Source organism: Somniosus microcephalus, chromosome 14 (genome assembly GCF_052327205.1).
Source record: "Somniosus microcephalus isolate GS21.2 chromosome 14, FLI_Smic_1.0, whole genome shotgun sequence".
NCBI classification, from domain to species: Eukaryota; Metazoa; Chordata; class Chondrichthyes; order Squaliformes; family Somniosidae; genus Somniosus; species Somniosus microcephalus.
This window is the reverse complement of record NC_141000.1, coordinates 121,332,316-121,358,483: the sequence shown is the minus strand read 5'-3', so window position 1 is coordinate 121,358,483 and position 26,168 is coordinate 121,332,316. Positions and strand designations below refer to the sequence as shown.

The 26,168-nt window shown below is 45.3% G+C and overlaps 1 protein-coding gene across 3 annotated transcripts in view; it reads right to left on the bottom strand.

Annotated features, from left to right (window-relative positions):
* The window catches only part of ncam2a (neural cell adhesion molecule 2a), a 659,443-nt gene that overhangs the window by 418,096 nt on the left and 215,179 nt on the right, over positions 1-26,168 (bottom strand). For all 3 annotated transcript variants that reach the window (XM_086007257.1, XM_086007258.1, XM_086007256.1), the window contains one exon: positions 8,377-8,473. In XM_086007257.1, the coding sequence (XP_085863383.1) occupies positions 8,377-8,473 (97 nt within the window). The remainder of the gene's footprint in view (positions 1-8,376; positions 8,474-26,168) is intronic.

Sequence of the window (26,168 nt, the reverse complement as noted above, 5' to 3'; positions counted from 1 at the left end):
AGGCCCAACCTGCTCAACCTTTCATCATAAGACAACCCTTCCATCCCAGGAATCAACCTAGTGAACCTTCTCTGAACTGCCTCCAATGCAAGTATATCCCTCCTTAAATAAGGGGACCAAAACTGTACGCAGTACTCCAGGTGTGGTCTCACCAATACCCTGAACAGTTGGAGCAAGACTTCGCTACTTTTACACTCCATCCCCCTTGCAATAAGGGCCAACATTCCATTTGCCTTCCTAATTACTTGCTGCACCTGCATGTTAAATTTTTGTGTTTCATATACGAGGACACCTAAATCCCTCTGTACCGTTGCATTCTGTAGTCTTTCTCCATTTAAATAATATTTTTCTTTTCTATTCTTCCTACCAAAGTGGATAACTTCACATTTTCCCACATTATACTCCATCTGCCAAATTCTTGCCCACTCACTTAACCTCTCTATATCCCTTTGCTGGCTCTTTATGTCCTCCTCACAACTTGCTTTCCCACCTATCCTTGTATCGTCTGCAAATTTGACTACAGTACACTCGCTTCCTTCATCCAAGTCAATAATATAGATTGAAAATAGTTGAGGCCCCAGCACTGATCGCTGTGGCACCCCACTAGTAACAGATTGCCTTCCTGAAAATGACCCATTTATCCCGACTCTCTGTTTTCTGTTAGCTAATCCTCTATCCAATCTAATATATTACCCCCAACACCATGAACTCTTATCTTATGCAGTAACCTTTTATGTGGCACCTTGTCGAATGCCTTTTGGAAATCCAAATAAACTACATCTACTGGTTCCCCTTTATCTACCCTATTCGTTACCTCCTCAAAGAACTCTAACAGATTTGTCAAACACGATTTCCCTTTCACAAAACCATGCTGACTCTTTTTGATTGTATTATGATTTTCTAAATGCTCTGCTACTACTTCCTTAATAATGGATTCGAGCATTTTGCCAATGACAGATGTTAGGCTAACTGGCTAACTGGCCTATAGTTTCCTGCTTTCTGTCTCCCTCCTTTTTTGAATAAGGGCATTACATTTGCGGTTTTCCAATCCGCAGGGACTTTTCCAGAGTCAAGGGAATTTTGGAAGATTACAACCAATGCATCCACTATCTCTGTAGCCACTTCTTTTAAGACCCTAGGATGCAGGCCATCGGGTCCAGGGGACTTGTCAGCCTTTAGCCCCATAAGTTTGCGTAGCACTTTTTCTCTAGTGATAGTGATTGTTTTAAGTTCCTCCCTCCCTTTTGCCCCTTGATTTTCTACTATTGCTGGGATGTTTTTAGTGTCCTCTACTGTGAAGACAGATGCACAATATTTGTTCAATGCCTCTGCCATTTCCTTGTTTCCCATTATTATTTCCCCAGTCTCGTCCTCGAAGGGACCAACATTTATTTTAGCTACTCTCTTCCTTTTTATATACTTGTAGAAGCTCTTACTGTCAGTTTTTATATTCTTGATACTTTACTCTCATAAGCTATTTCCTCCCTCTATTATTTTTTAGTCATCCTTTGCTGGTTTCTAAAATGTTCCCAACCTTCTGGCCTACCACTAATCTTTGCAACATTGTATGCCTTTTCTTTCAATTTGACGCTATCCTTAACTTCCTTGGCTAGCCATGGTTGGTTCATCCTTCTCCAAGTCTTTCTTTCTCACTGAAATAGATCTTAGTTGAGAGTCATGAAATATCTCTTTAAATGTCTGCCACTGCTTTTCTACTGTCTTCTAATCTATTTTCCCAGCCCACTTTAGCCAACTCTCTCCTCATACCTTTGTAATTGCCTTTATTTAAGTTTAATACTCTAGTTTCAGACCCAAGTTTCTCACCTTCATACTGAATGTGGAATTCCATCATGTTATGATCACTCTTCCCGAGAGAATCCTTTACTATGAGATCATTAATTAATCCTGTTTCATTACACATTACCAGATCTAAAATAGTTAATTTCCCTGGTCGGCTCCAGAATGTATTGTTCCAAGGAACTGTCCCAAATATACTCTATGAACTTGTCCTCAAGGCTGCTTTTGCCAATTTAATTTGTCCAATCTATATGAAGATTAAAATCGCCCACGATTATTGCAGTACCTTTCTTACAAGCCCCCATTATTTCTTGATTTATACTCTGTCCTATAGTGTAGCTGCTGTTAGGGGGCCTATAGACTGCTCCCACCAGTGCCTTCTTTCCCTTACTATTTCTTACCTGCACCCAAATTGACACTACATCTGGAACTTCTGAGCCAAGATCATTTCTCACTATTGTACTGATCTCATCCTTTATTAACAGAGCTACCCCACCTCCTTTCGCTTTCTGCCTATCCTTCCGAAATGTCAAATACCCCTGAATATTCAGTTCCCAGCCTTGGTCACCTTGCAACCACGTCTCTGTGATGGCTATTAGATCATACCCATTTATATCTATTTGTGCCGTCAATTCATCTATCTTGTTACGAATGCTGCGTGCATTCAGATAAAGAGCCTTTAATTTTGTCTTTATCATTTTTCCCTACTCTGACCTTATTTGCTGGTGCACACTTATGTTTGTACGCTCTGTCCCTTCCTGTCACACTCTGGTTTTCATTGCCCATATCACTACCCTGCACAATTGCCCTGTCCTTTCTCTTCATCTTTCTAAATTTCCCCTCACTTGAACCCTCCCCCCCACTATTTAGTTTAAAGCCCTATCTACAGCCCTAGTTATTCGATTCGCCAGGACACTGGTCCCAGCATGGTCCCAGTGGAGCCCGTCCCAACGGAACAGCTCCCTCTTTCCCCAGTACTGGTGCCAGTGCCCCATGAATCAAAACCTATTTCTCCCACGCTAATCCTTGAGCCATGCATTCAACTCTCTGATCTTATTGACCCTATGCCAATTTGCTCGTGGCTCAGGTAGTAATCCAGAGATTATTACCTTAGTGGTTCTGCTTTTTAATTTAGACCCTAGCTGTTCATACTCCCTCAGCAGAACCTCTTTCTTAGCCTTAGCTATGTCATTGGTTCCTATGTGGACCACAACAACTGGATCCTTCCCCTCCCACTCCAAGTGACGATATGTGGCCCTTGCACATATTTGGTCAAGATGTTTGATCATGGAAAGGTTAGGTTTGTTCACATTGATTATATCTTACCTACAGATGTGGAAGGAGTTAAAAGCTGGGATGATTCAATTTATTCTGATGAGTCAGATAGCCTTGTTACAAGTAGAGTACTAGTAGCAAATCCTACATCAGACGTACCAGAAACAAGTCCAAGACAAAGTCAGAATTTAAGTTTGAGCCCGAGTCAGGCAGACAAACAGTCTGAAAGTATAGAGTCCAAACAAGTGGCTGACAAGTGGCAAGTAACATTCGCACCACACAAGTTCCAGGCAATGACCATCTCCAACAAGCGAGACTCTAACCATCTCCCCTTGACATTCAATGGCATTACCATCGCTGAATCCCCCACTATCAACATCCTGGGGGTTACCATTGATCAGAAACTGAACTGGACCAGCCATATAAATACTGTGGCTACAAGAACAGGCCAGAGGCTGGGAATTCTGTGGCGAGTGTCTCACCTCCTGACACCCCAAAGTCTTTCCACCATCTACAAGGCACAAGTCAGGAGTGTGATAGAATACTCTCCACTTGCCTGGATGAGTGCAGCTCCAACAACACTCAAGAAGCTCGACACCATTCAGGATAAAGCAGCCCGCTTGATTGGCACTCCAGCCACCACCTTCAACATTCACTCCCTCCACCACCGGCGCACTGTGGCTGCAGTGTGTACCATCTACAAAATGCACTACAGCAACTTGCCAAAGCTCCTTCAACAGCACCTTCCAAACCCGCGACCTCTACCACTTAGAAGGACAAGGGCAGCAGACGCATGGGAACATCACCACCTACAAGTTCCCCTCCAAGCCACACACCATCCTGACTTGGACCTGTATCGCCGTTCCTTCACTGTCGCTGGGCCAAAATCCTGGAACTCCCTTCCTAACAGCATTGTGGGTGTACCTACATCATATGGACTGCAGCGGTTCAAGAAGGCGGCTCACCACCATCTTCTCAAGCACAATTAGGGATGGGCACTAAATGCAGGCCTAGCCAGCCAGCGATGCCCACATCCCATCAATGAAGAAAAAAAATGTAGATCAAGGTCAGCCCTTGGAGAAAGATTCTCTGTAGGCTCAGCCTAGAATGAGTCAAAGTCCTACAAGATCTGAAAGTTCTGTTCAAGAAAGAAGGTATCCTCTTCGAAACAGAACTCAGTGGTTAAGTTTAATCTGTAAATATGGAAAATAAGTTCATATCTTTTGTTTGTGTTACAGAATTCTATAGTAGAATTTGGAAACATAAAATGGGTTCCATTTGAGAAATGTATACCAAGAGTTGTGTATACCATGCAAGTCATGTACAATGATTATTTGCTATGATTAACTTCTTCAATAAGGAGGGAGAAGTATAATAGAGCCGCCTGGTGGACTACTGATGTATATAATAATAAAGCCACATGCAGTACAGTTCTTACCGGAAGCCATGTTGTGCTGTTGTATATATATGCTATGTCTCAAGATATCACAGTTCTGGTCTCACCTGCAAGTGGAAATATCTTTGCTACGAGTACCCTATCAAACCCTTTCATAATCTTAACGACCTCTATCAGGTCACCCCTTAGTCTTCTCTTTTCGAGAGGAAAGAGCTCCAGCCTGTTCAACCTTTCCTGATAGGTATAACCTCTCAGTTTTGGTATCATTCTAGTAAAGCTTTTAAGCACCTTCTGCAGTGTCTCTAAATTCTTTTTATAATATGGAGACCAGAACGGTTGACAATACGTCAAGTGTGGTCGAACCAAGGTTCTATACATGTCTAACATAACATAATTACATCATTACTGTTACAGATAATAAATAATCTTCAACTCACTGTGAGTAAGGCTACAACTACTTCCTTTTTAAAAAGAAGCCAGAGTGGAGAAAATTACTTTTTGAAACACGGGCCTAATGGTAAGTGTCCTTCTTTAACAGGAGTCACATGGTGAGATTCCCTCTTTAAAAAATAAACACTGTCGTCTCTCTGAAATTAGTTTAAGCTTACTTCGTCTTGCCATTATTAACAAAAGTGCTCCATTGAACATTTTCCCCTTTCTATTACGGAATCAGAGAATGGCCTGCAGGTCATTGTTAGCCATCTTGCTTTGGCGGTACTCTGCCTCCGCTCTGAAGAAACACATTAAGCAGATTGATGGAGCACAATGTAATTATGGCATCCTATCAATCTTAGCCCACAGGGTCTGGAATCAAAGTCAGCCAGTCCACCTGCATTATAAACTTGCTAAGGACATTGTGTTAAGTTAACCACTAACAGACACAACTCTTCAGGCAACTTTTGTGTTCATTGAAATGAAGCACGGAGCTTTGCATCAGTAAAATGCTGCACACAGACACACACACAGACACACTCACACACAGACACTCACACAGACACACACAGACACACTCACACACAGACACACTCACACACAGACACAGACACACACACACACACACACACACACAGACACACACACACACACAGACACACACAGACACACTCACACACACAGACACACTCACACACAGGCACAGACATACACACAGACACACACACACACACACACTCACACAGACACACTCACACACAGACACACTCACACACAGACACACTCACACAGACACACTCACACACAGACACACTCACACACAGACACACTCACACACAGACACACTCACACACACACACACACACACACACACACACACAGACACACTCACACAGACACACTCACACACAGACACACACACACAGACACACTCACACAGACACACTCACACACAGACACACTCACACACAGACACACTCACACAAACACATTCACACACAGACACACACACACACACTCACACACAGACACACTCACACACACACACTCACACAGACACACACACACAGACACACACTCACACACAGACACACTCACACAGACACACTCACACACAGACACACTCACACAGACACACTCACACACAGACACACTCACACACACACACTCACACAGACACACTCACACACAGACACACTCACACAGACACACTCACAGACACACTCACACACAGACACACTCACACAGACACACACACACAGACACACTCAGACACACTCACACAGACACACACACACACAGACACTCACACAGACACACACACACACACACACAGACACACTCACAGACACACTCACACACAGACACACTCACACAGACACACTCACACACAGACACACTCACACAGACACACTCACACACACACACAGACACACTCACACAGACACACACACAGACACACACACACTCACAGACACACACACACACACACACACTCACAGACACACACACACAGACACACTCACACAGGCACACAGACACACACACACACTCACACAGACACACACACACACACTCACACAGACACACACACAGACACACACACACAGACACACACACACAGACACACACACACACACACACTCACAGACACACTCACACAGACACACTCACACACACACACAGACACACACACACACAGACACACACACACAGACACACACACACAGACACACACACACTCACACAGACACACACACACACACACACAGACACACTCACACAGACACACACACACACAGACACACACACTCACACACAGACACACACTCACACACACACACTCACACACACACACTCACACAGACACACACACACACAGACACAGACACACACACACAGACACACTCACACACACACACACTCACACACACACACACTCACACACAGACACACACACACAGTCCGAGGTATAACCTTGAATGCTGATCAGCTTCTGAGTCTTACTTTTTAAGACAGACTTGGATTTTGCCCTTCTGCTTTTAAAAGAGAAAGAAAATTCTTCCATTGAGGTAAGGAAGCAAGGTGTGAGCTGGAATCCATGTAAGAGAAAGCAAGAAAGAACTTGCATTTATATAGCGCCTTTCACAACCTCAGGACAGCCAATGAGATACTTTTGAAGCATAGTCACTCTTGTAATGTAGGAAACAGGGCAGCCAATTTTTTTTTATTCGTGCCTGGGATGTGGGCATCGCCGGCAAGGCCAGCATTTATTGCCCGTCCCTAATTGCCCTCAAGAAGGTGGTGGTGAGCCGCCTTCTTGAACCGCTGCAGTCCGTGTGGTGAAGGTACTCCCACAGTGCTGTTAGGGAGGGAGTTCCAGGATTTTGACCCAGCGACGATGAAGGATCGGTGATATACTTCTAAGTCAGGATGGTGTGTGACTTGGAGGGGAACTTGGAGGTGGTGGTGTTCCCATGCGCCTGCTGCCCCTGTCCTTCTAGGTGGAAGAGGTCGCGGGTTTGGGAGGCGCTGCCGAATATAAAAGAAGGTACAAAGGGTAGTGGAAATCTGGAACTCTCTCCCCCAAAAAGCTCTTTTGGGGTCAATTGAAAATTTTAAAATTGAGATTGATAGACTTTTGTTAGGCAAAAGGTATTAAGGGTTACGGAACCAAGGCTGGTAGATGGAGTTAAGATACAGATCAGCCACGATCTAACTGAACAGTGGAACAGGATGAATGGCCAACTCCTGTTCGTATCTTCATTAAAAAAAACTGAGAACAATTTAACAGTTCCAAATGTCTTTATTTACAATAACTCCCATTTATATAGCACCTTTAACGTAATAAAACGTCCCAAGGCGCTTCACAGAAGCGCAATCAAACAAAATTTGACACCGAGCCACATGAGGAGATATTAGGACAGGTGACCAAAAACGTGGTCAAAGAGGTAGGTGATGTAAGAAAACTACTAGGCACTTGGTCTAAGCATTAAACAAAGCTTTAATCAACTGTTTTACAACATGGAGGTCTAGTTGTGTCCTTCACTAGTTCCTGTTAAGAATGTCCTGCGCAAGCTGGGCCCGTGCCCGAGTATTTATACTCTCCCTGGACAGCGCCACCCGTAGGCCGCTCAGTATTATTTCATAAGTCTTTCTTTCACGAATGACTGATTCATGTCAGTAGGTTTTAAGGAGCATCTTAGAGGAGAGAGGTGGAGAGGCTTAGGGAGGGAATTCCAGAGCTGACACTTATATCCACCTGAATTTTCTTGCAACCACAATGCCTTAGCGATGGGAACACAAGGAAAAATTGAAACTTGTGACTGTCGTTACCCAGTTCTGACAAGGGCGCATCTTTCAAAGTTTGGGTGCTTCTTCATGCCTTACATGTACTTTTTTCATCACTTCCTATCATCACCGTCATTGGTTGCTCAACAGAACCTGAAAGGATCCTGCTTAACAGCGTCACTTACCAGCTTGAACAAGGGTGAACTCCTGAGACCTGGTTCCTATCCGGTTACTGGCTGTACAGTTGTAGCTGCCAAAATCGCTATCCACAGCTGGAGTAATCTTCAAGTAAAGAAACAGAAATTATACCATTAGTATTCTCTCTGATAACCTGCTGAATTGTTAGTGTTGGTCCATCATCAAAATCAGTCTTTCCCTCCATCTGTCACCGTGATATATAAGCCGCGGTGGACCATACTCTAAAATGGTAACATAAACCCATGGGGCTGAATTTTCATTGTTGTAGTCCCGCCTCCATCGAATTGTGGCCAATCCACTCGATTTTGACTTGATTGACCTTGTTGAGCCCGCCCAGCGGGCTCAGCAGGCCAATTAAGGGCCACCCGGCAACAGGTGACGTCTCAGATTGACATTTCTTCTGTCAAAAGCTTTTGACAGATGAAATATCAGTGTTTGACAGCTGTTTGAAGCTGTCAAACACTGACAATCGGTACTCCAAGTTAATTCCTTCCTCTCAGGCTGATTTAGAGATCTCTCCAGAACAGAAAGCTGAATGCTGCAACTTTTGACAGCTCGCGGCCATTCTGCTTTCTGTGCCGGTGAGATGAGGGACTCCCAAGACCTGAAGGAAGGAAGGCTGTAAAGGTAAGTAAATGTAAGTAAAACTTCTTTAAACACTTTACACACACCAAACACACTTACCTCTGCACTCATGCACCCATCACTCACCTGAACACTGGACATCTCGCACCCTCCAAGCCCTTCAGCCCGACGGTCCGCCTCGCTAACTTGGCGTGGTTTAGAGCTGTCGGGAGTCCCACACTTCAATAAAAATAGGGATTAGGCCAAAAACTGCCTGTCAAGCAGTTAATTGGCACTAATCCCCTTCCCGCCTCGGGGAGGCGGGTCCCAGCACAGGTCGGCTATCCGCCTCCTTCTGAAACTGGCATGGAGGCGGGTTGGGGGCAGGATGGGTTCGTGTCCCCAATTTCGAGATTTTAACCCCTCACACGCCTCCAATCCCGCCTCCACGGCCCAATGAAAATCCTGCCCTTTGTGTCCACAATGTCCTGTATATTGAGCTTCCAATTTCTTTTTTTATTTCCTGACAATTTTTCCCTCTCCTCTCCTGAACACGTTGGGCCGGATTATGCTATAAAAACTAACGGCGTGTTAACGACGCTCACCGTTATTAATGCATAAATCGGCCAGCAAGTTCAGGGGATGAAGAGATACGGCGTGAGTTGCCAATCTGCAGAACTTGCTGGTCGATTTACACCGCTCCACCGTTTACTTTGCACAAACGGCATCTCGCCCTGAACCTCCCCATTATTTTAAAGAACTTGCTGGATTTGCACATTAATTGCCCATTAAACTTGTCGCAGAAAGTTAAGTCTAGTAATTAAGAGTGAAAGTACCCCTTAACGCTGCAATAATTGTTAATGACTGCCAATCAAGCACTCTGGGACAGAAAATGAACTATTTATACTGTGGAGTCTCATTCCTTAACTATTGAAGCGCTTTACAGCCAATGAAGTACTTTTTGAAGTGTAGTCACTGTTGTAATGTAGGAAATTCGGCAGCTAATTTGCACTCAACCAGCTCCCACAAACAGCAATGTGATAATGACCAGGTCATCTGTTTTTGTTATGTTGATTGAGCGATGAATATTAGACAAGGACACCGGGGAGAGCACCCCTGCTCTTCTTTGAATACCGTCGTGGGATTTTTACATCCACCTGAGAGAGCAGACAGGGCCTTGGTTTAACGTCTCATCCGAAAAGTGGCACCTCCGACAGTGCAGCACTCCCTCAGTACTGCACTGGGAATGTCAGCCTAGATTTTTGTGCTCAAGTCTCTGGAGTGGAACTTGAACCCACAACCTTCTGACTCAGAAGGTTAAGAAGGAATCTAATAGAGGTTCTCATAATTACGAAAGTATTTGAAAGCGTGAATGGTGAAAGATTATTTCTACTGGTTGGTGAAGCAGAAAGCAAGGGGGCATTACCATGGGATTGTCACTAGCAAGATGAGGTGGAAATTTGAAAAAGTCTTTTACATAGAATGATATAGAATTTTACAGCATAGAAACAGGCCATTCGGCCCAACTGGTCTGTGCCGGTGTTTATGCTCCACACGAGCCTCCTCCCACCCTACATCATCTCACCCCATCAACATATCCTTCTATTCCTTTCTCCCTCAGGTACTTATCTCGCTTCCCCTTAAATGTATCAATATATGCATCATATACTATTTGAACATGAAATACTTCACCATGCTGTCTGACCTGCTGAGTTTCTCCAGCATTTTCTGTTTTTATTTCCTCTTCCCTTTGTCTGGGTGCTGAACGCTCTCTGAGTAAAGAAGTTTCTCCTGAATTCCTTACTGGATTTATTGGTGACTGTTTGATATTTATGACCCCTAGTTTTGGACTCCCACAAGTGGAAACCTAACAAATCCCTCCATAATTTTGAAGGCCTCTATCAGGTCACCCTTCAGGCTTCCCTATTCTAGAGAAAAGAGCCCCAGACTGTTCAGTCTTTCCTGATAGGTATAACCTCTCAGTTCTGTTATCAAACTTGTAAGTCTTTTTAGCACCTGCTCCAGTGCCTCTATATCCTTTTTGTAATATGGGTCGGAATTTTGATGCTTAGACCTGCTGGGAGCGGAGGAGGCCGGTCGAGCACAGGAAACTCTGAGTTTGAGATCCACAGAATGCGTGCTGACGTCACGGACAGGTTCCCCGCCTGGAAGTCAGCCTGATCGACAGGATGGCGTCCAGTCAGGCGGGGGAACGCTGGAGAGGAGGCCACAGCCCCAGGTAGGTACGAGCCCCGACCCTGGGGTGGGGAGGGGTCCGATCCTGGCGGGAGGTCCGCTCCCCGACCCCTGGGGGAGGGGGGGCGGTTTGACCGATCACTGACCTGGGGGTGGGGTGGTATACGATCAGCAACCGGGGGAGGTGGAGGGGGGTGTTCTGGTCACTGACCGGGGGAGGTCCGATCCCTAACCTTGGGTGGGGTGTGGTTCTGATTGGGTGCGCAACCATATTATAATATTTAAAGTGGCAACCCGCCTCCTGGGAGCGGGTTGGCTGCCCACTCCCCCGTCCCGCCTCCGTTAAACCCGGAAGTGGGCGGGTTGGAGGCGGGATGGGATTGGGATTCACACCTTAATTTAACACCTTACCCTCCCACCCGACCCCAACCCACCCATTTTTGGGGGTTAAAGTTCCCCCAGTGGAAACCAGAACTGTGGATTATTAGGAATGTAAATTTGAATCAGTACAGAGACAAAGACGTCAGTTCTGTGCTTACATTAATAGTGAGTTAAACCACCTAGTCAAAAACACTTGCACGTTTATTAAAAATTAGATGTTACACATACTCACGCCCAACACTGAGGTTACAGCGGATGCCGCCGTAGAAGAATAGCCCGTTACAGTCGGCTGAGCTCAACATTCCAGATCTCCTCCTTCACTTTCATCTTTTCCCTTCTGGTTATGATCTCACTTCATTTATGCTGTTTCTAAGATGAACTAATATACAGCCTTTGCATCCACAACCATAATCTATTCACCCATCACCCCCGTGCTCGCTGACCTACATTAGCTCCTGGTCTGTCAATGGCTCAATTTTAAAATTGTGTTCAAATCCCTCCATGGCCTCGCCCCGCCCTATCTCTATAACCTCCTCCACCAGCCCTACAATGCTCAGATAACTCTGCGTTCCTCCAATTCTGGCCTCTTGTGTATCCTCGATTTCCTTCGCTCCACCATTGGCGGCCGTGCCTTCACTAGCCTGGGCTCTAAGCTTTGGAATTCCCTCCCTAAACCTCTCCATATCACTAACTCTCTCTCCTGCTTTTAGACGCTCCTTAAAACCTAGCTCTTTGACCAAGCTTTTGGTCGCCTGTCCTAATAATCTATTTATGTGGCTCAGTGTCAGATTTTGGCTGATTACGCTCTTGCGAAGTGCCTTGGGATGTTTTACAATGCAAAGGCGCTATGTAAATGGAAGTTGTTGTTGCTTACCCACATTTGGTTCCAGCTTTTATCGAGATGTCCCTAGGCATAAGAAGAGAACGAAGTCTCTAGTTGTGGTGATAAAGTGAATCTAAATGTAAACATTGCGTGACTAGTGTTGCCAACTCTGACTGGACGTATTCCTGGCAGTTTCATTGCAGGACCTCCCACCTCCAACCATCCCACCCAGTCAAACAGCCTTTTTTCCCCATTGCTAATATTTTTGTAACTAAAATATAAAAGTATTCAAAGAAAATGAAAACAAGCGTTTTACAATGATTTTTTCTTGCAGCTGTGTCCTGGAGATCAATCTTCAATTCCTGGAGACTCCAGGGCCAATCCTGGAGAGTTGGCAACCCTTACTGTGACCTGCAAACAACCTTTGCACAGATGCACCTTCAGTCTTTTTGCAGTCTTGCAATTTTAGGTTTTTTTTTAAACAGAAAGGGGGGAAATTGGCTCGCGCCCCCTTTGGGGCGATAACTTCACCGGGGCGCTAAGAGAAATGCCCCGAAAAAGTTAGCACCCCCACGCCCGAAATTGAATGGTAGCACCCCAAGCAGGGGGCGGGGCTCTACTGGAAGCGCCCCCCCTCCCTCTTGGGGTGCTCCCATTGAATATCGCGGCGCTACGTGCAGCAGCGCCACGCACGTCGGTCCATGGCGCCGCAATACTACAGGCCTCCCTCCCCTGATTAAAGGGGAGCGGCCTAGCACAGTGCACACCGGGGCCCTGCAGGACCACCGGGGAGCGGGGTGCCGGGAAAACAGCCCAGCACTCAAGAGGAGTGGCGGGCTAACCGATCGTGGCCGGCACCCCGCAGGAGGAAGCGAGGGAGGGGGGGGGTGCAGGTGCTGGCAGGCGGGCCCAAAAAAATGGCCGCCCGGCACCTGCCCTTTAATTATCGCCTCCCCAGCCGCAAAAACGCCCCCTGACCCTGTCGGACATGGCGTCCGGCGGTAGGTCAGGGTGCGCGAGCCACGTTTGTGGCTGGGGCACGTGCGGGTTGCTGCACACAACGATGATGTAATCGCCAGAGGCGCAGCGCCACGGGGTGCTACCGGCTACCCCCGCCGCTAACCTCCCACTGAATTTTGCGGGAGGAGTTAGTAGTGCCGCGCCCGGGCGCTAATTGCTTTGGGGCACTAACGGGAGGTGCAAAGCAATGAATATTTCCCCCAAATAATCTAAATTGCCCTGGCAACGCCGGGCACCCCCAGCTAGTAAGAATATGAATTGTTTCTTTTGTGTAAAATGGCTTTCTTAAATGATTTCTCAATCTTAATTTCTAACAGCATGTCCATCATAGAATCGTAGAAGGATAGAAATTTACATCACAGAAGGAGGCCATTCAGCCCATCGTGTCTGTGTCGGCCGAAAAAGAGCTATCCACCCTGATCCCACTTTCCAGCTCTTGGTTCATAGCCCTGTAGGTTGCGGCACTTCAAGTGCATATCCAAGTACTTTTTAAATATGATGAGGGTTTCTGCCTCTACCACCCTTTCAGGCAGTGAGTTCCAGACCCCCACCACCCTCTGGGTGAAAAAAGTTTTCCTCAACTCCCCTCTAATCCTTCTACCAATGACTTTAAATCTGTGCCCCCTGGTTAGTGACCTCTCTAAGGGAAATATGTCCTTCCTATCCACTCTATCTAGGCCCCTCATAATTTGATACACCTTAATTAAATCTCCCCTCAGCCTCCTCTGTTCCAAGGAAAACAACCCCAGCCGATCCAATCTTTCCTCATAGCTAAAATTCTCCAGTCCTGGCAACATCCTCGTAAATCTCCTCTGTACCCTCTCTAGTGCAATCACATCTTTCCTCTAATGTGGTGGCCAGAACTGTACACAGTATTCTAGCTGTGGCCTAATTAGTGTTTTATACAGTTCAAGCATAACCTCCCTGCTCTTATATTCTATGCCTCGGCTAATAAAGGCAAGTATCCCATATGCCACCTTATCCACCTGCCCCGCTAACTTCAGAAATCTGTGGACATGCACTCCAAGGTCCCTCTGTTTTACTACGTTTCTCAGTATCCTGCCATTTATTGTGTATTCCCTTGCCTTGTTAGCCCTCCACAAATGCAGTACCTCACACTTCTTCGGATTGAATTCTATTTGCCACTTTTCTGCCCACCTGACCAGTCCATTGATATCTTCCTGCAGTCTACAACTTTCTTCCTCACTTTCAACCACGTGGCTAATTTTTGTATCACCCGCAAACTTCTTAATCATGCCCCCTACATTGAAGTCTAAATCATTGATATATACCACAAAAAGCAAGGGACCTAGAACTGAGCCCTGCGGAACCCCACTGGAAACAGCCTTCCAGCCACAAAAACATCCGTCGACCGTTACCCTTTGCTTCCTGCCACTGAGCCAATTTTGGATCCAACTTGCTACTTTCCCTTGGATCCCATGGGCTTTTACCTTTCTGACCAGTCTGCCATGTGGGACCTTGTCAAGAGCCTTGCTGAAATCCAAGTAGACTACATCAAATATGCTACCCTCATCGACCCTCCTTGTTACACAAAAAATTCAATCAAGTTAGTCAGACACGACCTTCCCTTAACAAATCCATGCTGACTGTTCTTGATTAATCCGTGCCTTTCTAAATAACAATTAATCCTGTCTCCTCAGAATTTTTATCAATAATTTGTCCACCACCGAGGTTAGGCTGACTGTCCTATAATTACTCGGTCTATCCCTTTCTCCCTTTTTAAACAACGGTACAATGTTAGCAGTCCTCAAGTCCTTCGGCACCACGCCTGTAGCCAGTGAGGATTGGAAAATGATGGTCAGAGCCTCCGCTATTTCCTCCCTTGCTTCTCTTCACAGTCTGGGATACATTTCATCCGGGCCTGGTGATTTATCTACTTTCAAAAATGTTAAACCCCTTAATACTTCCTCTCTCACTATGTTTACCCCATCCAATATTTCACACTCCTCCTCCATAACTACAGTAAATGCATCGTCCCTCTCTTTTGTGAAGACAGACGCAAAGCATTCATTAAGGACCAAACCCACATCTTCCACCTCCACACACAGGCTACCATTTTGCTCTCTAACAGGCCCTACTCTTTCTTTAGTTATTCTCTTGCTCTTTATGTATTTATAAAACATCGTTGGGTTTTCCTTGATTTTACTTGCCAACATTTTTCCATGCTTTCTCTTTGCTTTCCTAATTTTATTTTTAATTTCACCCCTGCACTTTCTAGGCTCCTCTACACTTTCTGCAGGATTTAGCTCTTGGTATCTGACATAAGCTTCCCTTTTTTTTGCCTTATCCTACCCTGTATGTCCATTGATATCCAGGGGGCTCCATTGCTTGATGCGCTGTAAAGCACAGTGAGAATTGGACCGGTTCCCTTCCTATTTCTTAACGTCATCCATGTGGATTCTATAGAGACATTTTTAATTCTGCATCCAACCTGTAATGGAGCTGACTTGAAGGTGCTTGGTGGGGACAATAAGAAGCTGCTTCATCCCTTATTGAGCCTGCTCTAGTGGGCTTGATGCTGACACTGGGTGGCAACTTGCTTTTCCCCCAGCGCTGAAATTCCTCATCTTAAAAACCAAACCAAAAAAAAGTCACTGAATAGAACAAATCGATGTATGTTTAACTTCCCCTTTTATAATATTTATAAAATTACGAGTCGACCCAATGAATAGGTTTTTCCGCTCAGAGGTCTTTTGCTTTGAAGATATAAAGGATAATAAGTGGTCTTATTGAAATCCAAACACCATTCCGAGCTCTACAAAGAAGGTGAGCTCCTTTTTTTTCTCACAGCAAGCTTGCAAAGCAGAAGCCAAAGAAATGGCTCTTTGTCACTCCGTGACACTGTGTGATGGCTCTTTTTTTTAAAGAAAAATTCATTATTCTACATCCTTGCTTGCTTTCTCTCTCAGTACAATACTTTAGCTCTTCGATCGCACCCTGCTGAGTAAGTAGTCTATATTTTGGGCTGCATTTTAATACGGAGCTGATTTTATTACAAAGCACAATGCTTTGATTGTCCTGCCTTTAATTTGTTAATATTTCTGTGGTGACTGCGCCTCTGAACTTTCCTCCCCCGTTTCCCCTAACCTCCAAATATGTCCCCTTCCACATATCCTCACTCTGTTGAAGTCAAGAGTCACCACACGTCCTCTGCTCTAACTCATTCTTTCCCATTGCCTCAAACCTGCGGACTCCTTTCCTCACTCAACCTTCACTTCTTCCTACAACTGATAGACCTTTAACGACCTTTAAAAAAAATCCAATTGTGGCATCATCTGCTTCCTTATTTGTTCCATCTTCTATCTTAAATTTTTGGATATTAAGGGAATCAAGGGATATGGGGATAGTGCAGGAAAGTGGAGTTGAGGTCGAAGATCAGCCATGATCTTATTGAATGGCGGAGCAGGCTCGAAGGGCCAAATGGCCGACTCCTGTTCCTATTTCTTATGTTCTTATATTCTTATCTTAAAAGTTGAAAGTGCACTGTGTGGTATAACACCGCACTTGGAATACTGTATGTGGTAAACCACTGTATTGTATATTGCCACCTCTGGGTGGCGCTGTGTATGGAGGCATGCCTCAGCTGACTCCACCCACCACTGTGTGGGTTTCGTTCAGACTTGTTCAGTCACTCACGAAGAAGCATGGTCTCTTCTTAGCTAATAAAAGCCTTATTCATCTCTTCTTTCGACTCATCATCTCTTCTTCGACTCATCACCTTTTATGAAGTAATTGATAAGCATATCACTGTATTATTCTAGTCTCCATCTAACAAAAAGGATACAAAGGCATTGGAGAAGGGGCAAAAGAGATTGACAGGAATGATACCAGAACTGAAAGGGTACAACTATCAGGAAAGACTGAGGCACTGTTGTAATGTAGGAAACACGGCAGACAATTTGCACACAGCAAATTCCTACATAATGACCAGATAATCTGTTTTTAGTGATGTTGATTGAGGGATAAATATTAGCCCAGGACACTGGGGATAATTTCCCGGCTCTTCTTCGAAATAGTGTCATGGGATTTTTGACACCCACCCGAGAGAGCCTTGGTTTAATGTCTCATTCAAAAGACAGCACTCCCTCAGCACGGCCTAGATTTTTTTGTGCTTAAGTCTCATGGAGTGGGATTTGAACCCACAACCTTCTAACATCATAAACAAGAGTGCTACCCACTGAGCCACAGTTGACACTACAAAAGGGAAGGCTGAGGGGTGACCTAATAGTGCTCTTTAAAATTATGAAGGACTTTGCTAGGGTAGATGTAGAGAGAACTAGCTGCCATCAAAATAAGATTGTGGCCCAGATTTTCCAGAGCCTATGACTGCGTACGCGGTGTGGAAGTGCCTCGCAAGTTCCAGATTTCCACGTGCACTGTGCATGTGCGAAAACCCAGAACTTGCGATCATAGAAACATAGAAGATAGGAGCAGGAGTAGGCCATTCGGCCCCTCGAGCCTGCTCCGCCATTCAATGTGATCACGGCTGATCATCCAAATTCAGTACCCTGTTCCTGCCTTCTCTCCATATCCCTTGATCCCTTTAGCCTTAAGAAATAAGGCTAAACTCCTTCTTGAATATATTTAATGAATTGGCCTCTACTGCCTTCTTTGGCAAAGAATTCCACAGGTTCACCACTCTGGGTGAAGAAATTCCTCCTCATTTCTGTCCTAAATGGCTTACCCCTTATCCTTAGACTGTGACCCCTGGTTCTGGACTCCCCGGCCATCAGAAACATCCTTCCAGCATCTAGTCTGTCTAGTCCTGTTAGAATTTTATAAGTTTCGATGAGATCCCCTCTCATTCTTCTAAACTCCATCGAGTATAAGCCCAATCGACCCAGTCTCTCCTCATACGTCATTCCTGCCATCCCAGGTATCAGCCTGGTGAATCTTCGCTGCACTCCTTCCATGGCAAGAACATCCTTCCTCAGATAAGGCGACCAAAACTGCACACAATACTCAAGATGTGGCCTCACCAAGGCCCTGTACAACTGCAGCAAGACATCCTTGTTCCTGTACTCAAACGCTCTCGCTACGAAGGCCAACATACCATTTGCCTTCTTAACCGCCTGCTGCACCTGCATGCTTACCTTCAGCGACTGGTGCACAAGGACGCCCAGGTCTCGTTGCACTTCCCCTTCTCCCAATCTATTGCCATTTCAATAATAATCTGCCTTCCTGTTTTTGACACCAAAGTGGATAACCTCGCATTTATCCACGTTATATTGCATCTGCCATGTTTCTGCCCAATCACCCAACCTGTCCAAATCATATTGGAGTTTCTCGGCATCCTCCTCACAGCACACACGCCCACCTAGCTTTGATCTGTCAAGTTTCAGCTCGACAGATTGTACGAATCTGAAGGAAATGGACATTCGCAGGCGGAGAGTCGGACTATTTGCCCAGCTACTGCCCACAAAATTCTTATGCCTGGTAAAAGCACATTTAGGGCCTTCTTTTACCAGCATAAGAGTTTAAATAAATATTAAAAAATTTTTTAATTACTTAAATATAAAAAGTTTAAAATTAATTATAGGTTATTTTTAGACCCTTTACAAATTTTAAATTTATTTTTCAAAATTTATTTTTCAAAAAATTAAATTTTTGTTTTAAATGTTTAATTTAATTGCATTTTAATTAATTTTGAACATTCTTTTTTATTTACGTTGTGTGAAAGTGTGTTTTTTAGGTGATTCCGATTCTGCTTATGGGAATTCCGTACATACTGTAAATGGAATCCCACAAGCGTAATGGGAAACCCCTTTCTAATTGGTTGGCCTGGCCCACGTGATCCCAGGGGTGCTTGCGAACCGCCTGCGTCCCTGGGCTACGTGGACATCTATGCAGGCGGTACGCATAGAGGCCCAGGAGCGCAAGTGTCCGAACATCCGGGACCATCGGGTAGGTTCGTGTTTTTCTTGCGGTTCGGAGGCATTTGCCTGAGGGAAGCCTCCGACCACAAATTCAGGCCCAGTCACTAACAAATCCAATAAGGAATGCAGGAGAAACTTCTTCACCCAGCGAGAGGTTAGAATGTGGAACTTGCGATCACATGAAGTAGTTGAGGCGTATAGCACAGCTACCTTTAAGGGGAAGCTAGATAAGTATATGAGGGAGAAAGGAATAGAAGGATATTCTAAGAATATAAGGATCAGTACTTCTCCATGTTGAGCACCACTTCGAAGAAGTACCGAGGGCAGCGAGGGCACAGAATGTACTCTGGGTGGGGGACTTCAATGTCCATCACCAAGAGTGGCTCAGTAGCACCACTTCTGACTGAGCTGGCCAAGTCCTGAAGGACGTAGCTGCCAGACTGGGACTGCGGCAGGTGGTGAGAGGACCAACACGAGGGAAAAACTTACTTGACCTCGTCCTCACCAAGCTACCTGTCGCAGATGCATCTGTCCATGACAGCATTGGTGGCAGTGACCACCGCACAGTCCTTGTGGAGACGAAGTCCGGTCATCACACTGAGGACACCCTCCGTTGTGTTATTTGGCACCACCACCGTGCTAAATGGGATAGATTCAGAACAGATCTAGCACCTCAAAACTGGGCATCCATGAGGCCCTGTGGGCCATCAGCAGCAACAGAATTGTATTATAACACTGACATAGACCAGTTGGGCTGAATGGCCTGTTTCTGTGCTGTAAAAATGATGTAATAAATACATTCAGATGAAATGCTTCTGCCATCTAGGTGTTCTTTAAATAGATGGGTTGACCACTTGTTTAAACACTGCACAAAGGAATTTAATTCAATTGTGTTAGCATCATCTTTGCTAATCAGATTCAACTCACAATACTTTTCAGCCTAAGGTTAAGTCCCCAACTATGAATGTTGGCCTTTCATCTAGGTTTCTCAATATATATTTTAAATAAATCCAGAGGGTTTTGGGTAGTCACGAATCGGGTGCATTTACACTATTGATGAGACAAGTTATATAGAATTACATAGAACATACGGCACAGAAACAGGCCATTCGGCCCAACTGGTCCGTGCCGGTGTTTGTGCTCCACACCAGCCTCCTCTCACCCCTCTTCATCAAACCCCATCAAAATATCCTTCTATTCCTTTCCCCCTCGTGTATTTATCCAGCTTCCCCTTAAATGTAGTTATGCTATTCGCCTGAACCACTCCCTGTGGTAGCGAGTTCCACATTCTCACCACTCTCTGGGTAAAGAAGTTTCTCCTGAATTCCCGATTGGATTTATTAGTGACTATCTGATATTTGAGGTTATGCTTCACACAGATGCTGGAGTTGTGGTGTAAATCTGGAGTGAGGGTTCAACCTATAATAAGTGGAGTGAGACTCCTCACAGGAGGGAACGTCACTCTGCTTCAGGCCGAGCACTGACTCTGAACCTACATTACCACTTCACCATCATAAAGAAAGAGGAAAAACAAGTCAGTGAGATCTTCATTCTTCACGACTTACCACCTTCATTTGCATGAGATGGTCGATAATTGCGAGAGCAAGATTGTGAGAGACCAACTGCTTTGGTAGTTTAAAAATACCCGAAATAGCACATATAATGTGACTCTCTCTTATTGTTGAGTGCTCTTGCAATGAGATTAATTTTTTTTTAAAGTAAGCAGCCAGAGGCAGTAAGCTGATTAGTGTAATGCGCTTTTCAGCTCCTGCATTAGCTTGTCAGGAGAATCATCTGAAAGACTCGTGCTCTCTGGGAAGTTGTTAAGCCAATCGAACACAAAGTTGGATTTAATGCGCTGAAGGAAACTTGTTCATTTCAACTCCGGAGAAATTTGTTTCATAATGGAAAATGTCCAATTTAGAGGGAACTGGATCAAATTCTGTGAGGTCTATTGATCCATCAGCAAATATCTGTGCCTAAACTCTACAGGAGGGCTCGCCAGCAGCCCTGCCTCCGATGTAGTTTCTTTTCTTTCCAGTTTTGAAGAAGGGTCCAACCCGAAACGTCAACTCAAATTTCTCTCCACGGATGTTGCCTGACCTGCTGAGTTTTTCCAGCATTTTTTGTTGTTATTATGGAATGTCACTGCCTGGAAGGTTATCCTTTGCGTACAGAAATTAAGATACTGAGTTAACTGTTGGCCACTGCGATGAAAGGTTGGAGCCAAATCGACTGGCTCTGGCAAACTCAGTAAGCTGATACCTGAACAAGGCACTTTCAGAACACAGACAGATAAATGCTGGAAACACTTGGCCAGGCAGGCAGCATCTGTGCAGAGAGAAACATAGCCTTAACATTTTCAGCTCAATGGCTGTTCCTGAAATGTTGACCCGATGTTTCCCTCTCCACAGATGCTGCCTGACCTGCTGAGTGTTCCCAAGCATTTTCTGTTTGTTTATCCGGCAGCTTCAGTATGTTGCCTTTTCACTTCCGAGTCCAAAATGCCCCAAGGCACTGTTGAAGATTGATCAACCCGTCTGGCTTGTTAGTGCGGTCTGGAAGGGTGGACCTGACACCAGGAGCTGGGATCCTGGTAACACTCTAATGCGTCGGATGTTGTCCTGGCTGGAAAAGCATTTCCAATCTTGCTAATACTCCTTTTAGTTGGTTAGATTGAATTACATCAAATATTACAGCATAGGGACAGGCCATTCGGCCCAACTGGTCCATGCTGGTGCTTATGCTCCACACGAGCCTCCTCCCATCCCTCTTCATCTAAGCCTATCAACTATCCTTCTATTCCTTTCTCCCTCATGTACTTATCTAGCTTCCCCTTAAATGCATCTATGTTACTCGCTTCAACCACTCCATGTGGTAGCGAGTTCCACATTCTCACCACCCTCCTGAACATAAGAACATAAGAAATAGGAGCAGGAGTAGGCCATTTGTGTAATGTCCATGTGTAATTGAGACACGGACTGCAGAAGTTGGTAAAAACAGGTGTTTACTGAATGGAGACAAAACTGGAACTACTATACAAAGTTACTACACAGGCTTATATACAGGGGTGGTCACTACAAGGTACATACACTACAATTCCTCCCCTTTTAGCTAAACAGTACATAACATTCGATTAATAATTAAATAACATATTTACAATTACAGTTGCTATATACATAAGCTGAAGTTAATCAATTATAAATTCAGTCTTTGAGGAGGCTTCCTGATTCTGTCCAGGTAACGCCTCTTTGGGGTATCAGGTTCTTCTGGCAAAGTTGATTCAGGATCAACGTCGTTGTTTGGTTCGTCTGCTTCCAATATCACCGATTCTGAGGTAGATGCAATTGGTACTTCGGTTTCATCACCAGGTGTATAGGATCATGGTATAGATTTGACGTTTTCCAGTGACTCTAGAATCTGGTCAGCATGGCGTCTTACAATGCTCTCTCCAACGTCCACGGTATACATTAGAGGTCCTTGCCGTGTGCAGATCGTTCCTGGCTGCCATTTCTCTGTGCGGTAGTCCCGGGCCAAAACTGGTTGACCTATCTTAAAACTCCTGGTTGGCCTTTCATTCATATTCTGAAACTGCCTGTTCTCCACATCTCTTCTGATGTTTGGCTTAACCTAATCCAAGGGGCATCTTAGTCTTCAATTGAAGAACATCATGGCTGGAGTTTGGTTGGTAACCGCATGTGTCGCATTCCGGTAGGCAAACAAGAAGTTATCCACCTTGTGTTGTAGGGGTATGTCTTCATTACACATTGCCTTGATAGCCTTCTTGAATGTTTGAACGAACCTCTCAGCCAATCCATTGGTGGCTGGATGATATGGGGCGGATGTGTAATGCTTAACACCATTGTTCTTTAAGAACCTCCGGAACTCTTCAGACACAAACTGTGGTCCATTGTCGGAGCAAATCTGTTCAGGCAGCCCATTTCTGGCGAATATGGTTCGTAAAACTGTGATAGTTTTTTCTGTGGTGGTTGAGGGCATTTTTATTACCTCTGGCCACTTTGAATGTGCATCCACCGCAATTAAAAACATCGAGTCCATAAATGGACCAGCAAAATCAATGTGTACCCTTTGCCATGGGGATGAGGGCCACTCCCATGGATGTAGAGGGGCTTGTGGTGGGGCATTTTGGACCTTCTGGCATGCTGTACAACTCTTGGTCATCTCTTCGACTTCTCTATCGATTCCCGGCCACCACACAAACGCTCTGGCTAAGCTCTTCATTTTTACCCCTCCCAGATGACCCTCATGAAGCTCATTGAGCACTCTATCCTTCAATTTGGGTGGAATTACTACTCTGGATCCACACATCAAGGTGCCTCAGCACACTGACAGCTGTTCTCTTCTCGGTGAGAATGCTGGCAACAGTGGTTCGCCATGTGCTGGCCATCCCTTCACCGTTAAATCATAGACCCTGGAGAGTGTCGGGTCATTTCGTGTTTCCTTTTTGTGGTAAACCACTGTCATACCTGTCTGTGTCTGTATGTGTATTCCACTAGGTACAGGTCTGGACATGCCTCGGCTGACTCCTCCCACTATTCCAGGTATATAAGTGACTACCTCCCAGTCCCTTAGTATTCTGGACGGGTCGACCACTCGAGACTAGACCTTCATTCTTTAGTTAATAAAAGCCTGATTGTTACTCGCTCAACTTCAGTCTTTTGAGTAATTGATGGCGCATCACTTTTCTATGTTTGCATTCGTCACAGGTAGACATTCGACTATGGTCGAGTGGAATATCTCCACAGGATCCACTGCAGGTGCTTCTTCCACCGTCGGCAACGGTAGGCGCGACAATCCATCAGCATTCCCATGCTGTTTAGTTCCTTTGTACTCGATGTCATATTGGTGTGCCCCTAGGAAAAGGGACCACCTCTGTAGCCGTTGTGCTGTCATTATCGGGACGCCCTTCTGAGGGTTGAAAATGGAGACAAGAGGTTGATGATCAGTTAGTAGAGTAAATTTCTGTCCGTGCAGGTAGTGATTGAACTTCTTCACCCCCCACACCAGGCTGAGGGCCTCTCTGTCAATCTGGGCGTAGTTACGCTTGGCTGCAGTTAACGAGCGTGACGCAAAAGCTATCGGCCTCTCTGAACCATCAAGGGATTTATGTGACAGTACCGCTCCAACGCCGTAGGGAGACGCATCACACGCCAGTCTTATCGGTAGTGATGGGTTGTAGTGAGCCAATACTTCTCTTGAAGTGATCAGGCCTTTACACTTCTGAAAGGCCCGCTTACATTCATCGCTCCATTTCCATGCTACTCCAGTTTGTAGCAGGGCGTTCAGTGGGTGCAGAATTGTGGACAAATTCGGCAAAAACTTATGGTAGTAATTCACCAATCCGAGGAATGACCTCAGTTGCGACACATTTTCAGGCGCTGGAGCCTTAACTACCGCTTCAATTTTGTCAGGGGACTTATGTAACCCCTCTTCATCAATCACGTGGCCACAATACGATATTTGTTTCTTAAAAAACTCGCACTTGGGGTGATTGGCTCGTAGCCCATGTTCTCTTAGTCTAGTGAGCACCTGCTCTAGGTTGGCAAGGTGCTCACTGTCATTTTCACCTGTCACTAGGATGTCGTCCAAGTAACACTGAGTCCCCGGAATCCCTTGCAGGACTTGTTCCATCGCTCTTTGCCATATAGCCGGAGCTGATGCTACTCCGAATACCAGTCGATTATACTGGTAAAGACCTTTGTGAGTGTTTATCGTGAGATATTTCCTAGAGGATTCTTCAACCTCCATCTGCAAATATGCTTGCGCTAGGTCAATTTTTGTAAAACGTTTTCCTCCAGATAGTGAGGCGAAAATATCTTCTATCCTCGGAAGAAGATGCTGTACTGTGTGAAGGACTGGGTTCACAGTCACCTTGAAGTCCCCACAGATGCGAACCTTTCTTGGCTCCTCAGACTTCTTGTTTAACGTTTTCTTCATGACAGGAATGATGGGTGTCGCCCACTCGCTCCAGTCTACCTTAGATAACAGGCCTGCATTCTCCAGATTCTCCAGCTCTGCCTCGACGGCTGGGCGAATTGCATACGGTACCGGTCTTGCTTTGAAAAACTTGGGAATTGCATTCTCTTCTATTTTTATCGAGGCGGTAACGCCTTTATGAGTGCCCAGTCCTTGTTGAAATACCTCTTTAGCGTTAGCTAAGATTTTTGACAATCATCCAGGTGTGACGTCGTCATCCTTTTTACCAGCCACAGTCAGTGCCTGAATGGAGTGCCAGTCTAAACTTATCTTTCTGATCCATTCACGTCCCAATAACGGTGGTCCACCATCTTGCAGTATGTACAGATACAATTTCTGTATTTCCTTGCTGTTGTATTCGACAGGCACCCTTATTTTCCCTCTGGGGTATACTTTCTGCCCCGTATATGTCTTTAAGACAATGGACATGTCTTTCAAGGGTATGTGTGAGAATAGCCGCTCGTAGTCTCGTCGATTCATGACGGTCAGGGCTGATCCTGTATCCAATTCCATTTTGACTTGGGACCCTGCTATCGTGAGGGTGACCCAAATGGTTCGGTGATCCTCTTTTGCGATTACGTTGTGTAGTTTGAGACAGCTTAGTCTCTTGTTCCCGGATTCACTATCGCTCTTCTGGTCTTCGGAACTACTGTCCGTCATCTTTTGTACTTTCCTGTACTGTTCCTTAGTAGTCTTTTTGTTGTCGTTAGTCTTCTTCCCAGACCTGCAAACTCGTGCAATGTGTCCCATCTTTCCGCATTGCCTGCATGTTTTGTCCTTGGACCAGCAGTCCTTCTGGTCATGGGTTGTTCTGCCGCAGCGATAATATTTTTCAAATCCCCATGTCATTTCATGGGTGCCATATTCCTGTGGCTTTTGCTGTATTTCCGCAGCTCCCCTT